At 36.5% G+C, this 19922-nt stretch overlaps 5 protein-coding genes across 9 annotated transcripts in view; 2 read left to right on the plus strand and 3 right to left on the minus strand.

Annotated features, from left to right (window-relative positions):
- The window catches only part of LOC124639745 (flotillin-2), a 279960-nt gene extending 279458 nt beyond the window's left edge, over window positions 1-502 (minus strand). The window contains exon 1 of one of the 2 annotated variants that reach the window (XM_047177210.1): window positions 346-502. In XM_047177210.1, the coding sequence (XP_047033166.1) occupies window positions 346-394 (49 nt within the window). In that variant the 5' untranslated portion in view covers window positions 395-502. The remainder of the gene's footprint in view (window positions 1-345) is intronic. The other variant, XM_047177211.1, reaches the window with a different exon arrangement.
- Window positions 503-784: 282 nt separating this feature from the next.
- On the plus strand, window positions 785-7399 carry LOC124639359 (serine/threonine-protein phosphatase 4 catalytic subunit). Of its 2 annotated transcripts, none has more exons than XM_047176689.1 (7): window positions 785-915; window positions 1039-1216; window positions 1585-1737; window positions 3018-3136; window positions 4691-4872; window positions 5187-5376; window positions 5686-7399. In XM_047176689.1, the coding sequence occupies exons 2-7, from the start codon at window positions 1067-1069 to the stop codon at window positions 5813-5815; spliced, it is 924 nt and encodes a 307-aa protein (XP_047032645.1). In that variant the 5' UTR covers window positions 785-915; window positions 1039-1066; the 3' UTR covers window positions 5816-7399. The 2 variants fall into 2 exon arrangements, with proteins under 2 accessions (XP_047032645.1, XP_047032644.1); XM_047176688.1 differs by having other exon boundaries at window positions 791-953.
- On the minus strand, window positions 7400-8858 carry LOC124639360 (NAD-dependent protein deacylase Sirt4-like). Its single transcript, XM_047176690.1, has 4 exons — window positions 8576-8858; window positions 8313-8503; window positions 7933-8160; window positions 7400-7853 (listed from the first exon to the last, which is right to left on the minus strand). Exons 1-4 carry the CDS (start codon window positions 8742-8744, stop codon window positions 7518-7520), a joined length of 924 nt encoding a protein of 307 aa, XP_047032646.1. The 5' UTR covers window positions 8745-8858; the 3' UTR covers window positions 7400-7517.
- Window positions 8859-8940: 82 nt separating this feature from the next.
- On the plus strand, window positions 8941-9860 carry LOC124639361 (elongator complex protein 5). The gene has a single exon (XM_047176691.1). It carries the CDS (start codon window positions 9085-9087, stop codon window positions 9841-9843), a length of 759 nt encoding a protein of 252 aa, XP_047032647.1. The 5' UTR covers window positions 8941-9084; the 3' UTR covers window positions 9844-9860.
- Window positions 9861-11518: 1658 nt separating this feature from the next.
- On the minus strand, window positions 11519-19626 carry LOC124639421 (eukaryotic translation initiation factor 4H). Of its 3 annotated transcripts, XM_047176775.1 has the most exons (8): window positions 19209-19626; window positions 18763-18840; window positions 18332-18455; window positions 16619-16800; window positions 15626-15816; window positions 13987-14166; window positions 12965-12973; window positions 11519-12485 (listed from the first exon to the last, which is right to left on the minus strand). In XM_047176775.1, exons 2-8 carry the CDS (start codon window positions 18810-18812, stop codon window positions 12340-12342), a joined length of 882 nt encoding a protein of 293 aa, XP_047032731.1. In that variant the 5' UTR covers window positions 18813-18840; window positions 19209-19626; the 3' UTR covers window positions 11519-12339. The 3 variants fall into 3 exon arrangements, with proteins under 3 accessions (XP_047032731.1, XP_047032730.1, XP_047032733.1); XM_047176774.1 differs by lacking the exon at window positions 19209-19626 and having other exon boundaries at window positions 18763-19150; XM_047176777.1 differs by lacking the exons at window positions 12965-12973; window positions 19209-19626 and having other exon boundaries at window positions 18763-19151.
- Window positions 19627-19922: the final 296 nt, after the last annotated feature.

Raw genomic sequence — 19922 nt, forward strand, 5'->3', positions numbered from 1 at the left:
GGCGTGGACACATCAGATTTTTACACTATTTTTTTCATATACATTTTGCTAGTCTGGTCTAATATATTGAGATGGTACTTCCCCTTGACTTTGAAAATACAACTTGCGGAAAAGGTACTATACTGGAAGATCTATAGATACAGCGAACAAGTTTTAGAGATAAGAGGTTATTTTGTTATCAGCACCACTAAATACTGTAATATACATATTTTCAACTTCATTTACAGTCAGTCATTAAATTACGATTATTCAAATACCGCTCGGTTTAACACATTACTCGTAAAAATAATTAACATAACAATAATTCCTGTAAGATTGTGTAAGACAGGCGTATATTGTATTTACCTGAAACTATGAGCGCCTCATTCGGACCCACGGTGTGTATGTTGCCCATTTTCTTTCCGATTTCAGAGAAAACACACAAAACAACACTTTATTTTCACGTTTACGAAAAAAAACAACTTTCGCTAGATCAATAAATATAACAAACAACATTGAATGAATGGAATGAATAATGAATGACTATTAAGACTCCATAGACCAAAGGTCACAGACTATATCGGGTTTTACTACTCGTTAGATACACGCAGTTTTACTTTTGCAAAGTAAATGTATATAAATTATCTGCTAATTTACAGATATATTCAAAAATTTTATACTCAATTAAAGCCCAGTATTGCATAACCGGCTATTTTTCAAAGCTTTATTCCCGGTGCTTAAGCTCGTTCCCGGCCCGGTGAACTTGCTGGTACAACGCTACTTACACATAGAGTAAAAATTGAATTCGAAAAAAAAACTCTATTGACTATGGAGAGTCGTTGTAATGGCGGACGCATTGTGATTGTTTGTTGAAAGAATTTGTGCTGCTGATACGATATTACTAAAAGAAATCATAACATTAAGTAATCTCAAATTGTAAGTCTGCAGTACAAATTGAATTCAATACTTTTTTGGTATGTGTACTTATTTCTTAGGTCAGAAACTATGAATGATCTTTATCATGTAATCTTTCTATTATTCAGTTTTTTTACTTCACAGGTAGAGCGTGGTCATTTTAATAAGCAAAATGTCTGATACTAGTGATTTAGACCGTCAAATTGAACAGCTAAAGAGATGCGAGATAATAATGGAGGCCGAGGTTAAGGCACTCTGTGCCAAGGCCCGCGAAATTCTCGTCGAAGAGAGCAATGTTCAGCGGGTAGATTCTCCTGTCACGGTGATTAACCTTTACTATGTCTTACCATAATTTACATGAATAGTTAATAATATAAACTTAGTGTTAGGTTTCGCAGAAGTCGTACACTGCCCCGAAATACCCGAATAACGGTAGTTTGTATTTGCTATTTCTATAATGTCTTTCAATCGGAGGCAGTTTGTGATGACAGCAGGTTTTGGCCAAATACAGTGTTTTTATTGATCTTATCCATCCATCCCTAAGATGACTAGACTGGCCTGTTTTCTAATTTGTAATAATATACTTGTTTATTTTATCTACACAGAGGTTTGACAAAGTTAGAATGGCATGAGGACACTAGGCAAAATACCCAATAAACTAACATGTTTTCTTATCATTTATTGTTCCAGGTTTGTGGAGATATCCATGGTCAATTCTATGATCTGAAAGAACTGTTTAAAGTAGGCGGTGATGTTCCTGAAACCAATTATTTATTTATGGGCGACTTTGTTGACCGAGGATTCTATTCCGTAGAAACATTCTTATTACTTCTTGCTTTAAAGGTAAGTTGTGTAACACAGTACATTTTAATACTAAAGATAAAAAAATATTTATTTGTAGCTGAAAATCTGATCGGCAGTTTTTTAAGGTCCAATTTACAAGAGACAACCCCCAAAATCTCATTGAAACATTCATTCACGATGGTGGAATATGCACACTAGTGGAAACACGTTTTTTTTGTTATCTATTGTTATTTACTATCAGTTGATAAAAAGTGCTTCGTAATTGCTATCAATCTCATGCGTTACATCCTGTTTAATCTGAATAAGATATCCTAAAATAAATCAACTCATTCACCACCAGAAATATAGGCTGAGTCACTGATCACAATTTCACTTAAAAAAAAGTTTTTACAAAAATAGAAAAGTGACTGCAGAAAGTCTCCCAACTCTGACAAATATTATTTTGACACCTGACTCAAATTTGGTTGAAATGAAATGAAAGGAGATGGCCAAATTTTCATAGAAAAAAAACCCAGAATCGACAGCAATGAAATGGTTACCAATAGGTTCTTTATGATAGACCTTTGATGGTGCCAAAAAATCCAGACTGAAATCCATGGGGTATAGGAGCTATTTCATATTATCGCAAAAATAGGTTATGTTGAATATATGTTGATTTTAAAGATTATTAACATCAAAGGACATAAAAAAGCAAAGTAAACTAACATTATACAAGCCACTAGTAACAACCCCATAGTTTCAGAGTTGGCCTGGTGATTAAAAGGTCTTGTATTTAACCACTCCAGATACGATTAAACACCGACCTTACCTACTTGGAGAGGTTTCGCAGTTACATGCAACCTTCACAACTGGCTATGAAATGTTTTTGGAGAAATTGTCTTTGAAAATCGCGCCATGTGACATTGTCAAATATAACAAATGACTTAGCAATGTAAAACGGTCCAATCACGAGTCTGCATTCAACTTCTAACGAACATCAAACAGTAAAAGTAAACTTTTTTGTGAACTAAAATCTTGATCGAAAAAACGTTATAAAAAGAGAACCCCATGGTTTTTAGATGTTTTGAAATACTTTTTAAAATCCACAAATTATACTGAATCCAATCATACATATGAAGTTCCTGTCGACTCTGGGTTTTTTTTTGGCCATCTCCTTTATTTATTTGCTAGAATATAGGTACAATATGATGGTTGATACAATAAAAAATATGGTCATATGGTTCCACTGTATGTAAGATGTACACAAACATACATACAAATAGGTCAATCTAAGAACCTCCTTTTATTGAAGTTGGTCAAAAAGTCTTTGTGTGTTGTAGGTCCGCTACCCTGACCGCATCACACTGATCAGAGGCAACCATGAATCCAGACAGATCACACAAGTTTATGGTTTCTATGATGAGTGTCTAAGGAAATATGGATCTATCACTGTATGGAGGTAAATTCTGCAAACATATTGTCCTTGGATTTGTGGATATCACACTGGCTGTTTCCTGTAGTTTACCTGAATTCTGGGGAAACTTGTTCCCATACCTATAATCAGTGGCGTAGCGTGGGGGGGGGGCAGGGGGGGCAAATTCCCCAGGCGGCAGCTTTTAGGGGGCGGCAAAATTTACAAAATTAAAAAAAAAATTGTTCGCAACTAGTATCTGCGCCGCTACATAAAACTGTCTAACAATAACAAAACATTAAACAAGAAAGTTGAAACTTTTTAAACTTAAAATTTATTATTGTTAAAATTTGGTACTTAAAACATACCACTACATTTTACGTAATTTTGGTTTTGAGTCTTAAATAAAAAAATATTAAAATTTCGCGTATTCAGAAACTATATTATGGCCCTTATTTTTGCATTTGTCAACAAACAAAACGTTAAGTACGTTTGGGCTAAATTTTACGTAATTTTTTTTAAGTCCTATAAAAATTCCGCGCTCGCTTCGCTCGCGTATTCAAAAACGATATGCCCTTATTTTTGCATCTGTCAACAAACAAAAAGTTAAGTACGTTTGGGATAAATTTTACGTAATATTTGGTTTAAGTCCGATAAAAATTTTGCGCTCGCTTCGCTCGCGCATTTGGAAACTACATAGGCAAGTTTTTTTTTATTTGCATTTCCTTACCTACACAACTGCCGACATGCGTTTAGCAGAGTGCTAATTTAGGTAAACCGATGAGGTGGTCCCCGGCAAGACAAACTTTAGTTAAAGTGGTCCCTCATGACTAAAAGGTTAAGAACCACTGGTTTTGATAAACTTGAATGCTATGAGCAATACCTACCTAGATACAAGCCAAATTTCACGCTTAGGTATAGTTCCATGGAAACTATTTTAAGTGTTAGTCCCGCTAAACAGTTTAAAGTAGCCCCGCTTTTTAAATTATTTCAATTTCATATATACTTATAGGTACCTACTTCGCTAGCCTGCGTACCTAAAATAATTTTAAAACCTTCAAGAAATCAAGTAACAAAGATATAAAAGAAAAGTCTTCTTGAGAACTTCCCCCTTCTGCCGGGGCTGCGGGTTGTTCGAAAGAGTTACCGCGGCTCTGGAACATAAAAGGCCTTCGACGGAACACGACGGTTTTTAGTCAGTAAGAGTCTGACACTCACTCACTACACAAAAAAAAAAAACTTTTTTTGAAGACGGTTAAAAATGACAAGCGGCCAGTAACACTTGTTAAAAAAAAATACACGGGAAGGGGCGGCAAATTCGACAACTGCCCCGGGCGGCAGATACCCACGCTACGCCACTGCCTATAATATAGTACATATTACTCTAAATAGCGAGCTTCCCAACAGTGAAATAATTTATCAAATCTGTTCAGTACTTTTGGAGCCTTTTTAGTGCAAAAACAAAACCTGTCTCCTCATATACATAATAGCGAAATATAAAAGTATTGTCTTCTACAAACTTAAGTAAATATGTATTCCATTTGCAATCAAAAATAAATGTTTACTTTCCTATAACAAGATATAAAATTGTAACATATTCAGGTATTGCACTGAAATATTTGACTACCTCTCGTTGTCTGCAATCATTGATGGACGAATATTCTGTGTGCACGGTGGGCTGAGTCCTTCAATACAAACCCTTGACCAAATCCGCACAATTGACCGCAAGCAAGAAGTGCCTCATGATGGACCCATGTGTGACCTGCTGTGGAGTGACCCTGAAGGTATGTTGCTGGCATCATTTTGAGTAGTTGAACCACCATATTTATTTCTTGCACATTTATTTCATTTTTGGCATGATTCAAGTTTTTAAGATTTCACAGGTATCTGATATTGTATAACTATCCTCTGAACACATCCAAACAAAACATTTCTAATGATTAAAATATCTTTTATTATATTTTATAATTACCCATCACAACTTGATAAGGAATACCTCTTTACTTTGATCTGAAAAGAGGTCACTGCTCAAAAAGTTACATATAAAACGACTCCAAAACAAACAAACCATAAACATCAATTAAATCATGTATTTCAGACACCCAAGGCTGGGGTGTGTCGCCCAGAGGAGCAGGCTACCTCTTTGGTTCAGACGTGGTAGCCCAGTTCAACGTGTCGAATGATATCGACATGATATGCCGCGCTCACCAGCTCGTCATGGAAGGTTACAAGTGGCATTTCAATGAGACTGTACTCACTGTGTGGTCTGCCCCTAATTATTGCTACAGGTTTGTTTTTGTTTTTTTTTTTTTTTTTAATGAGGTAAATACTTCATGCTCAAGTTATCCTGTGTCCCTAGAGAGAGTTCTGTCTATCTTGGCAAATGAAACATGTTACTTGAGATTGAAACATAAAGTAATTGTACCTACTGACCCTGTGATGTATGTTCAATACTTTTAGGGATAAGGTATCAGAATACGATTCAAAAATATGAGTCATCTTAAATCCAAATCTGTCAATGAATCATCTTTGTGCACTTGTGCAGATCATATCAAATCAATTGAGGTGTCAATAATATGTATCTTTTGTATATGCAGATGCGGCAACGTGGCTGCGATACTAGAACTGAACGAGAATCTTCAGCGAGAGTTCACAATATTCGAAGCGGCGCCGCAGGAGTCGCGAGGCGTGCCCTCTAAGAAGCCGCAGGCCGACTACTTTTTATAATGTTGCGTACAATAGACAATTGACACATGAGCAAGCGACCCATCTAGTATTACGTACGGTTTTATTGTAGTGACAAAACATTTCATGTGGAAATAATTTAATTGTGATCTTAAGACTGGTGTTGAATTGTAAGTTGAATGTGTTTATTTTAAGTCATTGAATATGTGTTTAATTAATTTGCTAACTCTGGGATAGCCTCGCGTGTTGGTAACGAATCGCCTAAAATCGAGAGTAAGTTGGTATATGAGGCGCGAGATGTGGCGTCTGAAGAAATTTGGACTTAAAATCAATGGTTTAGTACAAACGTAGTCCCACGACCGAATGTTAGTTAAGTTAAATCCTCTCAGGCAAATAATTTATAATGTAATCTTGACTTAGTGTAATTGAATCCATTTGTTACTCAATGTTGATACAATATTTTGAATAACAGGCATTTCTTTTGATTTGTGTTAGTCCCTTATTAAGCTAGATGGCATTTTACCATTTTAAACTATGCCATTGATTAATTTAATTTTTCATTGTAATTAGTAGGAGACCAGTTGATAAATCATAATAATTATATATATTTAGTAAACGAACAATGAGTAGGATAAGCCAAGTGTTAATTTGTTACAGCAATAGTCAATAAGCACGCAGATCTGCGTGCCGAAAGTTTTGGCATCGTAGATTATAGGCCAAATGACCTGTATTGAATACATTATAGGATTATAGGACATGTTTAAAATACATTTGACTATCGGCCTCAGCGCTTACCGCCGCATGTCTTCATAAGGATCAGGTGCACACTGTGTGATTTGTGATGTCATTAAACACTGCCGTTAACTATTATTAAGGAGATTATTAAATATAAAGTATTCAAGAGATAACACATTTTTGAAATATAAGCATATTGTTAGTGATCTTTACAAATTGATATAGAAACTAGTGCAAATCGCAATGTTTTGTAATAAATAGTCTCAAACAGGTTTTGTTAAAATAATTTTAGATTTGGGTACATGTAGAGAATTTCAGAATTCTAGACTACTGTAGCTGTTATTGAATCTTTCATCATTTTTTAGACTGTTCCTTAATATTCCTGTAAATTTAAATTCCATTTGGTGATATGCTCAAACTACAATTTAATTAATAATTACACTTCACTTTCCTAGATAATATGATGATGACAGATTACATTTGTATTTTATGCTTAGTGATTTCATTGGATGATTAATTGCTTCCATCTATATATGGTTTATTTAAAATATGGATATTGTAAACAATAACAAAAGTTTTTAACTGTGCCTCCTTCCTTGATGTGAAATGGTTGTCTTCAGTCCATGAACCCATTGTGCTTGATAGCCCATAGATACGGTCTTGACCGCTTTGTAATTGTTCAATAATGTGAACTAATGATTACCAACCATAAGACATTCAGATTTCATTATAATTACTGTGATTATTTCTGGTTCTACATGTTTTCCAGACCAAATTGTCTAAATATAATGAACTCGCTATAAATAGTACTGTCCTTTTTATTTAAAAAGAACTGTTTTGTATCCCTACTTCTTTTTATACAATTATAATTATTAAAATGAAATGCCATCATTTTGTTTGTTTTTTATTTATTATTTATTAAAAATAAATAATTTTAACTAGTTCAACAAAAAGTAACGCTTATGAGGTAGTAAGATCACATCACAATATAATTCAATCAGGTACTAAATTAACTAGGGGTTTTGCCTATTCTATTACACAACTCTGGTAGAATATCACCACATTTGGTAGATACCTTGATATCTACAATATCATCAGCTCTTGTAGGTCCTATATTTAGTACAGCTACTTTCTTATGTTCCTCTTTAGCTTGTAAAATGATTCTATAGCTTGAATAAACTGTTAGACTAGAACCCAGAACAAATACAGCATCACTGGAGGACACTTCACTTCTGACTTTATCAACCCTTTCCTTTGGGACATTGTCTCCGAAAAACACAATGTCTGGTTTTAAGGGACCTTCACACGTAGGGCATAGAGGTGACCTGAACTTGTCAACTTGTTCCTGAAAATGAAACAGGATTTTATAAATGATTTCATCGTACAACAAGTACTCAGCAGTTTCTTGAAATGGGTATACATACTCTAGGTAAGTCCACATCACCGTCAGGCCTTATCATGGTGAAACTACTTTCCATGTATTGGTTGTTCTTCATAAGTTCCACCTGCAGTTCTTCTCTACTTATTTCATAAGGGCACTTCAGACATTTAACTATGTATCCTGTGCCATGGAGTTCTATTACGTTTTCTGAGCCAGCCTTATGGTGCAGGCGGTCCACATTTTGTGTGACAATTGAAGTTATTTTCCCCATCTGTAAAAGACACTTTAAATGTATTACTAAGTCACAACACTATTATAACTCAGATAACCCACTGACCTAAATATTAACTACTACAGTAGCTTATTATATGTATAACATTCAATAAATTAATTAGAAAGCTGATGTTCCTCAGGCAAAGTTACCTTTTCTAACTCCCTTATAGCCAAATGAGTATTATTTGGCTGGACGGCACTAAACCTTGGCCATCCTACGAAGTTTCTTGCCCAGTATCTCTGTCTGACTTTAGGATACTTCACAAACTCCTGGTATTGTATGGGCTTGTGGTTGCTGCGAGCATATAAGCCAACCTCTTCTGACCTGTAGTCTGGAATTCCTAAGATAATCACAGGAACCGTTAATAATGTGTTCAAAGAAATTATGTATTTTGGTACACTACAATATTTACCAGATTCCGTGGAAATACCAGCACCAGTCACGATAAGAATATTTTTGTACTTTGACAGAAAATCTTTGAGAACCTCAAAGTCTTCATGGTTTGGTGGTTTATGTTTTGGGACATACACTATCTGACGAGAAAATTGTTTTATACTAGTAGTTAACGCAGATCTATGCATGTTTGATTGGTGTAGGAACTCTTAAAATTAATTAAATAAAAAAATTAGATTATAAAACGAAATAAAACATCACAAAAATAAATGTCAAAGTCAATGTCACAACAAATAGGTAAATAGATAAACTAGAACGCAAATTGTGCTTCCGCCTATATTCCTCATTCATCTCATCTCAAGTTCACTCATTCACTACGGCTTTACGTCCTCTGTATTTTTTTTTTGTTTGTAGGCTGTCATGTCATGTGTCATGTATTTCCCTACGTAATTTTCCAACCTCCAAAATTTCCTTTTTGTTTGTTTTCCCTTTATTATTTGGAGTTGCAGTAATTTATATTTGTAAACAATGACCTTATTTAGGCTAAAATCTGCTCCGTTTGTATTAATAGAAGATGACGTTAATAAAAACATTAATCCTTTGCTTCTTGAGCTTGTGCAGGAAGAAAAATCTATCAACATTATTTGTTATGAACAACCTATCAATATCTGGAGAAATGTATTCAGAAGCTTTACCAATGTTAATTACTATGAAGAATTTAATACGGCAATGTACAATAGTTATGTGAGTGGTAAATGTTCCATTATAATAGATTCTATAAACCAAATGGCTCTATGTATGGGTTGGAATGAGTGTTTGAAGTATTTAAAGCGGCTACAAAGCGATCCCAATGTAAATAGATTAATATTAATACTGCACAAAGATTGTATACCACACAGTTCCAAACTTCTTACACATTTAAATCACATGGTTAATGTAATAATATCATATGATACAAATGATCCGCACAAAGTTTGGATTAAGTTAAAGAAAGGCAGCAAAGTCTTAAGGAGTGAAGAAATAATGGCATATGATAGTAAAACATCACTGTTAACCTTAACTCCTGTCATAAAGCAAGAAATCAAAGAGGAAGAGCCTGAAAAACCATTACCCACAAATCTGACCACATTCAAAATTGAGGTGGATCAAAATGAAAAGATACAGAAGTATAACTTGAAACTACCCTACATGAGCAAAATCCATGAAGGTGAGAGCAAGGTGTACTACGAACCAGATGCGGTAGATGATTGGGACGAGGAAGACCCTGATGAAGATCTGGATATTTAAATAAAGCATCAATGTAACCTTTGTCTATTATTCAAAATTCCCATTTACCTGTCCTCAGAGGTATTGATAGTAATTTTCTGTTTTTAAGCAGCTAAATTGACTGATTAGAACTGAAGAAGTTGTTACTGCGAAAGTTTCAAGAAACTTGTAGGCAGCATTAACATCCGCAGAAAACTTCATTCTTAGTCATACACGAATCTAGTAAGCCCTTGCGCCTGTTTTCATACATCCTCTGCTACCGAGATAAGGACAGATTTCAGGCTTCTGTCCCGCACTTGCAACAATCAGTCCTAAGGTCTATATGGAGTGGTAGGATATGATGTAATAATAATGGTGTCCACGGCCGATTTCGGCCACGGCGGCTGTTCTCATTTAAGGAGATCAGCCAGCTGCGCAGGACATATTATAGACATTATAGTGCACGAGCATTTGCGCAGACACAGGTGCTCTCATAACCCGATGGGACGGCAATCCGACACGACCGGAAAGAGATCAGGGGCCCGTTTCTCCTAATTTTACTTAAGCGACATACGATTCACGTTCGACTCGATTCGAATGAGATCCAATCCCGACTCGATTACGATTGAAGCGTATGTGGAATGTGTGAATCATTTTGTCTGCAAATGAGGCCCGATTCTCCTAAGTTAATAATGTCAAAACTGAATAGAAATCGAATCGTAATATGATCGCAATAGCAGTTTTAACCATATCGGGCATTCTGCTACTAATATAAGACCAATCGTATTCCAACGACATTCGATTGGTTTGCATTGGCCTGCTATTTTGGTGATTTTGGTCTATACTGTAGTTTGCTCTACAGTCATATTGCAATCGTAAATCATTCGCAGACAAAATGATACATTATTGAATGACAGAAAAGGATAAAAACGTTTAAGAAAAAATAGCGGAATGCCACATACGCTTCAATCGTAATCGAGTCGTGATTGGATCGCAGTCGAATGTTAATCGTATGTTGCTTAAGTAAAATTAGGCGAATCGGGCCCCTGTACTACCATAACGGGTCAGTTGTTTTCTTATCTTCGCAAAAACAAAGCCTTATGGTGAGTTCAATTACCGGTGTAATCGGATGCAGAGGAGTACCAGTGTTTTGAAAAGACCGCCTATCTGACCTCCTCTACCCAGTTATATACATGGACAACACACGACAAGTGCGACTGAAAGGGTCAATCCCCACTGAAAGAGCAGCGGCCGGCAGCGACCGAAAATGCAAGTGATTGAGCGCTCTTACATTGTTCGTGCTCTTACGGCCGCTGCTCTTTCAGTGGGAATTGACCCTAATTTAATCATGACCATGTAACCATGCTTGCAAATGTAGAGTGATAACACTTCAGGTAGGTACTAAGATTTTTTGACCTTGCTAAAGAATGTTGCTTGTTAAAGAAGGGTAACTCTGTTGTGTGCAGTTTTAATTGTAAGTTACGTGTGGCAAATATGTTAATATTTGAAAGAATTTGGCTTCTCATTTTCAAGTCAAATTATTATATAAAAAAACTGCAAATCACTTTCGTAATTGAACCCTGAGGCCTGAGCAGCGCCACTATGTGAAGCTTACATACAGTATTGAGTATGTATTTATGCATGCTGGGTGAGCTTGTTCAGGAATATGGATATGGACATGGATCTCTTCATGCAGGTGTTGTAGACAAACCCTCGGTTACAAAGAATTCACTTTTTATTCGTTTTTCTATGTTCTGTTACAATTTTGCGATTTTTTTTCATTTCTTGGCCACGTTACTTGCCATTACACAATTATGTAATAAAGTAGAAATTCAAGTACGTGGAAGTTAATTTTATTAATGACACCGTAATTACATCACCATATTATCTCAACTCTTAAATTATGATCATAATTACTCGTTCAATGATTAATTTTCATGACCTAACAAACTAAACAATTAATAATGAAAAAAAAAAACAAATACAACAGAGAATCGGTTACGAACCTCTATCGACACAATGCTATAGTAAAAATAAAATAATTATTACAATATTTCAATACACATATAACCCAAAAATGAGGAACAAAAAATATTTTTCTTCCAACTCTAATTTCGAAAAATTAATTAATATTATGCGAGCCGATATCGTATGTACACACAAGCCCGGATAAATCTTAAAATGAGACAATCATGTTATTGTTATACATACTAGCAATTTAAATACTGCAGATTAATCAAGCGACGCGCAGACCCCGGTCTCGAAAACGAGCCGGGGCCGGCGCAAAAACAATAAGAAGCTATCTTTCGATACACATAATAAAGCTAACAAAATATACGATAAAAATGATTTACAACCTCATATAACCTAACAAAATGTTTGCAGTTCATTTACAATTTAATCGCACTGCATTGAATGGGAGACAAGAGACTGCTTGTAATATCGGGGCACACATAAGGATCGGGCTTCGGGACGATACATATACACACGGGACCGGGAGATGAGAGTACGCGGTATTATAGGGAGGCGCTAGAGCATTTATTCGCCCGCCAGTTCCTTGAGTCGTTCTTCCCTCGGCCGCGCGCCACCGAATATCGAGTGCGCCTGACTGGTCGACGCCAGAGAGTTCACCGGCTCTTTTACCGTCCGCGGCTCCAGCTTCAGCTTGGGCCTGCCTGACGTGTCTGGAAAAGAAATAGTTAGGGAGCTGAGGACGGGACCACCACGTGATCTGTGCTTCGAAGCTACGGCGGTAAGTTACTCTCTAGTGTAACAATCTAAGCAGTGCAGTCTAAGGATTGTCTATGGTGGTAACTACATTCTAAAAAGGTCTGCTTACTTCACAACTACTGTACAATAACAGGCATTTGAATTTCAATCAAAATGCCCAAGGCTATGATGAACAAAGCCTTGAATTATATTCTATTTATATCTGACAATTTTAATATCTTATCTCTACTAGCTAAGCTGCTATGTTGCGAGAAAAAATGTACAATGTGCGTTTAGTCAATTATTTACAAAATAATTAATGTGGCTGACATGCAGTGCTATTAATTGACGATATCGAAATAAAATAATGAAAATCTAGTCTACGACAGTTCCTCAAGAGTGTATCTTTACTAATACTGTCTGCACCGCGTACAGATCACTTTTTAAAACATACCCGAGCTCCCTAACCAAAATACACTAATTAGAAACAAATAAAACAACAACATTAAAATGATATTATATAGGAAATGTGTTTTTGTGCATTAAACAATTCATGCAGCAGGGTACAAGGTGAGACAGTTTTCTGCACTACGAATGTAAACAAAAATATACAATATAATATAGCATTCGTAGTCCAAAAAAGATCTCCGAATGTTTCATGTCGAAGCATCAAATTACCAAATTATCGAAAATATATGAAAGAGGCCCATTGGCGATGATGACTTCATGTGTTTCCCAAGTTTGTTATATCCCTTTCTTTTTTATACACAAAACAATATTTATGTAAACAAAAATCACTCTTATGACACTTACAACAAAGTTTGTATTGGAAGCAGTTGCAAGTTTGAGAATTTGATGCTTTGAATTTAAAATTAATTTTCTTGAAGATAGCATGCGGAAAATGGGAATTAAGTATCAAGAACATGAATTGGATTAATATATCATTTATTTAACACATAAGTTAATTATTTGAAGTTGTAATATACAATCCGTCTTCACTTGCTATAATCAGAATTTATGAATACGGGATGTAGACAACAAGACCATTATAAATACAAGAACTATTGCTCCATACATTTTATAAAACGCTTGAATAACAGCTTCACAAAGTGTATACAGCATGTGAATATGTATATTTTTTTTCAATTATGGTTATGTATTCAGTTTGCATAGGAATGTTGTCCACACCCTGTAGCACTGAAAAATTGTTTGAATTTTCATTAAAAAAAAAACGATCCAGTTGCAAAATGGCTAATTGTCAAGATGGCAAGTGTTAGAAAGGCTGGGAACATTACGCGAGTCGCTGCGTACAGATACCATTTCTTGGTGCTAGCGGGCAACGGGTATGGCGCCATGCGCATGTATACATATGCTCGAAGTTAGTTGCGAACCGCCATTAAGTTTGGCGAGAACTATTCACTTGAGAACCGGCCATTTTACAAGTGAACCAAAAAGTATAATAATCTCATATATCACCTGGGCGCGAAGGCGGCATGTCGTCGAAGTTCCTGCGCGCGGGCGGCTGGCGCGGCGCGGGCGGCGCGGCGCGGCCCATGCGGCCCCAGTCGGCGGGCCGCGGCTCCTCGCTGTTGCCGCGCGAGCCGCGCCCGCCCTCCGCCCAGCGCTCGCCGCCGCCGCCGCCGCCTCGCTCGCGCTCTGAGAACACGACAACTATATTCACGAACCATTCGTATGATGAGTAATGCTCACGTCTATTAACTTTGGCCAACTGATAACTGCCTGAGCGAATATACCAGCCTTTAGCACACCAGCGGATTTACGGCTCGGTTTTCGGTGTAGTCAACAATTGACATCCGAGCGATTTTTTATTTTTGCAACTCAGAATGTGTAGGGAGCATAACACCGGTATTGTTGCGCACGGAAAACCGGAGCGCCAGGAAAACAGCCAATGTTAAAGCGTTGTTACAGTTTTTTTTATACATTGACACTGTTACACTATGACTAGTTGCTAACTTCGGTGAGGCAAAGTTATTGACGTAAGCTTTAAGGAAATTGGTTAATGACGCCTGTAGTTGGGTCTTAAACCATCTCGTTCTGTACCCATGTTAGCCCATGATTGTATAAGTATTTGAATGTGATCACTCCTTATGTTTCACTGACAAAATGAATATTCATGATGTCACTGCATCCATTTTATGTTCTTTGAACCTTATTAGTGTGAATGACGGATATTTAAGTAGTGTCCCAAACGATTTTAAGCCTTACACGTTTACAAATAAGGTGCAAAATTCATTGGAACTGTGACAGCAGGCATATTCAATGTAATTTTGTTAATGTTCTCTGTGGCTGACAAAACACACCACTCTTAAAACCACAAACAATGTAAATGGGCCCAATTGTGAAGGAGCCTGTTAGCAAGATAAAAAATCTTCAATCAATTAATGTAGTTAGTAATGACTCATTCTAGCATCAATTGAACATTCAAGTACATATTAGGGGATTCCCTATCTATGACTCAACAAGTGGATTGGTGAAACAAAGTAAAGCATACAAGTATCTGGCATGCCATCTGTTTATATATGTACGTTCAATTTCACATTGGTGGGGGTGACAAAATACAGTTTTAGTGCCCAATATAGCCAAACATTGTTATAAAATTTCAAACCATGAAGTTCCAAACACGCTAAGAATTTAATCCAAGTGCAAATGAAAACCAACCCAAATGATTTAAGCTTTCCTTCCGACGCAAGCGATTGTCGCGCGCATCGACATAATATGCTAATGTACATGTCGTACCCGTATAATCTGCAGTATTTTTCGGTTTGAAAATAGTGAGGGAAATGGCCTATGCTTTCGGTGTAGCGCTATCTCTTTCCTCATAGATAATTGGCGCCATGTCTTAAATACGGTGCTATTTTGAGAAAGATAAAGACAGACCGAAACTTCGTTTCCTCTCTTTCTTTCCGAGTGCCACAATTCCCATTTCTAAAACATGTCTATTAGTATTATGTCGATGGTCGCGCGCAACTGAGGGCCAGCGGTTTGCGACATCTAGCAGCTTGTATCGGAAGAGAGGTTTTACAATAAAGTGTCTACCTTATAAGTTGTTTTCTCTAGTGTATGTCTGCAAATGTTAGTAATGAGGCGATGTTACCATGTGTGAGCCCTCCACCCTGGTGACGGGGCGCGCGGCGGTCGAGCCCGTCGAAGTGGTCGTACGTACCGCGGCCGCCACCGCCGCCGCCGCCGCCGTCCCTTCTGAAGCCGCCGCCGCCGACCCGTCCGCCGTCACGTCCACCGTCCCGACCACCACCACCGTCTCGCCGCCCGCGGTCAAAACCTCCCCTAAAAGCATTCCAATTTTAAAACACGAACACAGGAACTTATAAACAAATTGACAGCTTTTTAGTGATGGCCAATGTCACGAAGCAGTTCCGATTCGCCAATTGTAGCTGCACTCACGAGTGGAGTTGTTCCTGACAAATAAAATATGTTAGCAATTCATTTGTTTAGAATTTCATATGCAATAATTGGGTACAGCGGTAATTCCTGTCGTCAAGTTTCAATGGAAAGGTTAAATGAGTATTTATGAGTTGGCAACACTCGACGACAAGAAAATCCGCAGAAGCCCATTAAGTGTAACCCTGAGGTAATAAACATTGGCTACCAGACAATTTCACTAAAGATACGTAACCATTTTTATATCTGAGTGGCGCAGTGGCGGAGTGTCTGCCTTCTGTCAGGGTCGTACGGGGTTCGATTCCCGCGTCAATACAAATGTTTGTATTATATCTGGATCTGATGTGTATGCGTTAAGACGCCCACCATATTGTATTGTGGGTCTATGAATTTCATAACATTTATTTCCAAAATATCTAGCTACATTGATATGACCACTTATGAGCTAACACTTTTATTTTCAGTACATAAAGGTCAGCATAGGTAGGTATTTACTTCATAAATTACTGATTTATACATTAATACAACTTGACTTACAGTGTTCAAAAAGTTTATTATCACAGCAAATAATTTTAAACTCAATTACATGCAAATGTCTGATTTGAATTTCATTCCACTTAATAATTTTTAACTGACCATTGCAAAATAAAGTAGCTACCATACATATGAAATTACAAAAAGAACTCACCGGTCACTTCTTTTTTCTTCAGCCACATCAATTTTTATAAAGTTACCATCTACATTAAGAGCGCCGTTCATTTCAATAGCTTTTATCAAGTCCTCGAGATATTCAAACTCCACATAGCAGAATCCTTTAAACTTATCTGTGTCTTTATCCATCACCAACCTCACATTTTTGATAGCTAGGTCCTGAAACAATTACATTTTCAAGTTATAATAAATATTCAATAATAAGTAAAAACTGCTATAATAATTATAGCAGTTTAGAATGTTCAATTATTGAACATTCTTGGCAGTTGTTACAGGTAGAGAAGCGAGCAAGTCTGACAACCAGTCTTACCAAAGTTAGGGCTGCCTGGGTTACTGGGTTGAGAAGGTCAGATAGGCAGTCGTGGTAGCCGACCACAACATAGTTGGGAAAAGGCTTGGGAGATGAAATAAAAACTATTGTAAAAAGAAGTGGCTAGCTTGAGAAGATTTTTTATGTTTATTATTCGCCATTTTTTGCATTCAATTGGCTCTATTATGTAAGGATCAATTACCATAGTATTGCAAAAAACAAACTAATTTCAGCTAAAGCATGCTAAAATTCTGTTTTCTTGGTTAGCTGACATAATTCTTCCAAAAGAAGAATGATAAAATAGCTGTACGGAATTATTATAGACTAGCTGTTTTTCTGCGGTTTCAATCGCACAACCACAAAAAAAGTAGCCTATGTTATTCTGTATTAAGTAGCTTCCAAACAGTTAAAGGGTTTTTCAAATTAGTTCACTATTTTTGGAGCCTCTAGGGAAAGAAACAAAAAAAATATCCTCTTTATTATATATAGTAACCATAAACTTTGTTGAAGTTTATGAATGTTACTCAGAAACAAAGCAAAGTATGTATAAAGAGTAGATAACACACCTCCAGATGTGTTTTATCTGGCAGTGACCTTATAAGAGTTGATACATCCATTATAAGAATGGAGATATGTTTACTATGATACCTCTGTAAATATATTACATCACGCCTTACCTAGTCTACATACTGTTTTAAATTTACTTTCAAGTCAATCCTGATGTATTTAAAGGTTTATGTATACAGTGCCTGCTTGCCAACTACACATTCCTTTGTGATATATTTTTTTATAATAAGACTTTCTTTATTCAAAACAATAGCTAAGAGTTGTAATGTTATTAATGCATAATAGATGTGAATGGGACCATTACTGTTATAATTGTTTATTTTGCAATTGTATATTATGTTATTTCAGTAAAAGTAAAAAAAAATGGCAAAAATAATGACGGCTAATAGAATATAGGGGAATCTTATGATAAGTAATATCTTAAATATGATTTCGTTTCAATTGGTTAACGAATGATCTTATGATAGGGAAATATTAAAACTAAGTATCAAAATATTCATCCGCATCGCTGTCAGCTGGGATTGTTTAACTAAATTAATAACAGTTTACTCTTACATATTTTATGCAAATCAAAAAGAACAAACATGTTTACAATCAAAAGGGCATGCAAATTACTAGTGTTATTAGAATTTACAAAATTTCAAGATAATATGTATTTTTTTTAATTCCCAATGACCAAAATTAAGTTTCTGCAGATTTTTTTAACAAACCGAAGAAAACCGGAAGTGTAACAACATAGATATTTTGTTATTGTGGTATCTGATACACCTGAAACAGTAAAGTGGAGGCATTGTGAGGGTAAGCTATACTTACAGGAAAAATCCTATTAATGTCGCCTTGAATGATTCCAGAGGGCAAATTCCCGACGTAAGCCTTGTATGGAGGCTCGGTGGGAAGAGGGCGGCCACCGAGAGTTCTTCTGCCGCCACCATAATCCCTGAAACGAGCACCACAATCGTATGTGATTCATAACCTATAAAATGTGAAACACACACTTCAGATTGAAAACAAATGGTCACAGGCTCTTCGTAGCACCCAAAGTCATTGAAGAAATACATATAACTTTATAAGCTTAAGTAAAAATCCTATTTTCATTCAATGTTATCGGAAAGCAAAAACATGAACATTTTTTCGCTAAGAATTATAGGATCTCACGGCATTTATGAAAATAACAAATAAAAACCTTTCGCGCGCACTGTACAATGAAATAAAACATGATTTTTGCAGTATTTTATAATAAATACCTGGGATTAACATCATCGTATCCACTTCGACCTGCCATGTTTAGAAACATGGAACACTAAAGGCGCGCGCATCACTTTCTGGAAGCGACGAAACGATATTTTTTTAGCATATCAACATTGCGCAGAACTACGAAACGCACAATTTTCCTGAGAATTATACGGCTGATGCATTTTCTATTATTTTTAGTTAAATAAAATAAAATTATCTTTCAGTCGCATAGCAATTTTCAAGATACTATTGGAATCGATTCATAAAGGTTTTGGACTCTACTAAACTAAAAATCATATTCGTTATAGATTTAAAAAGCACTGGAAGTGCTCAAGTGTTAACAAATGCCTATCTTATTTCTAGGCACTCCACAAAAACACATCGGCATCGAAGCAAAAGCGTATTGCAATAGGTGCGCGGAACGCGAGATAGTATATTTTCAAACTAGTCCGCTTACAAGGCCAAGGCGGTGTCGATGTCGCAGCGAATCGTAGATGTTCATTGTCATTGCGATAGTCGGTTTGAATTTGCATTATTTTCTTTACAAAACGCCTAGAAACTCCACTGAATTTATATTCGAATTAATATTATTGTCTGAAAATTCACGTGGAACAACGAATCATCGATGCCTGCATTTATTTCAAGTACATAACAAAATCAATCATTAAAAACTCCTCTTCGTCTAAAATACAAAATATCTAGTGCAGTTGACGCTGTGTGATTAGCTGTTATCCAAAACGGTATACGTTTACGCGACGATTCGTCAGTGCAACACTGCAAATACGATATGATTATAATAATACACTTTGCTACGACCACCGTGTATGCATCTTTGCGTGTAGGTATTCCATTCGTCAGGTTTCAATTACTTTTCGTTTTCGAGTGAAAAGTTTCATCACTTTATGTAATATGTATAGCATATAATCATATACGATATAAGTAGTATGTCATCCATTGACTGCTTCGTTGGTCTAGTGGTCGCAAGCGCAGCTGCTGTGCGCGTGGTCTCGGGTGCGATTCCCGGGTCGGGCCGAAATCGCTTTGTGGGTTTTCTTAAACTTTCACAAAGCAGCCCGTAGTCTGGAAGTTGGTGATTAATTCACTCGTGCATCGGAGAGCACGTAAATGTCGGTCCTGCGCCTGATCTCTTTCCGGTCGTGTCGGATTGCCG

Source organism: Helicoverpa zea, chromosome 19, assembly GCF_022581195.2.
Source record: "Helicoverpa zea isolate HzStark_Cry1AcR chromosome 19, ilHelZeax1.1, whole genome shotgun sequence".
NCBI classification, from domain to species: Eukaryota; Metazoa; Arthropoda; class Insecta; order Lepidoptera; family Noctuidae; genus Helicoverpa; species Helicoverpa zea.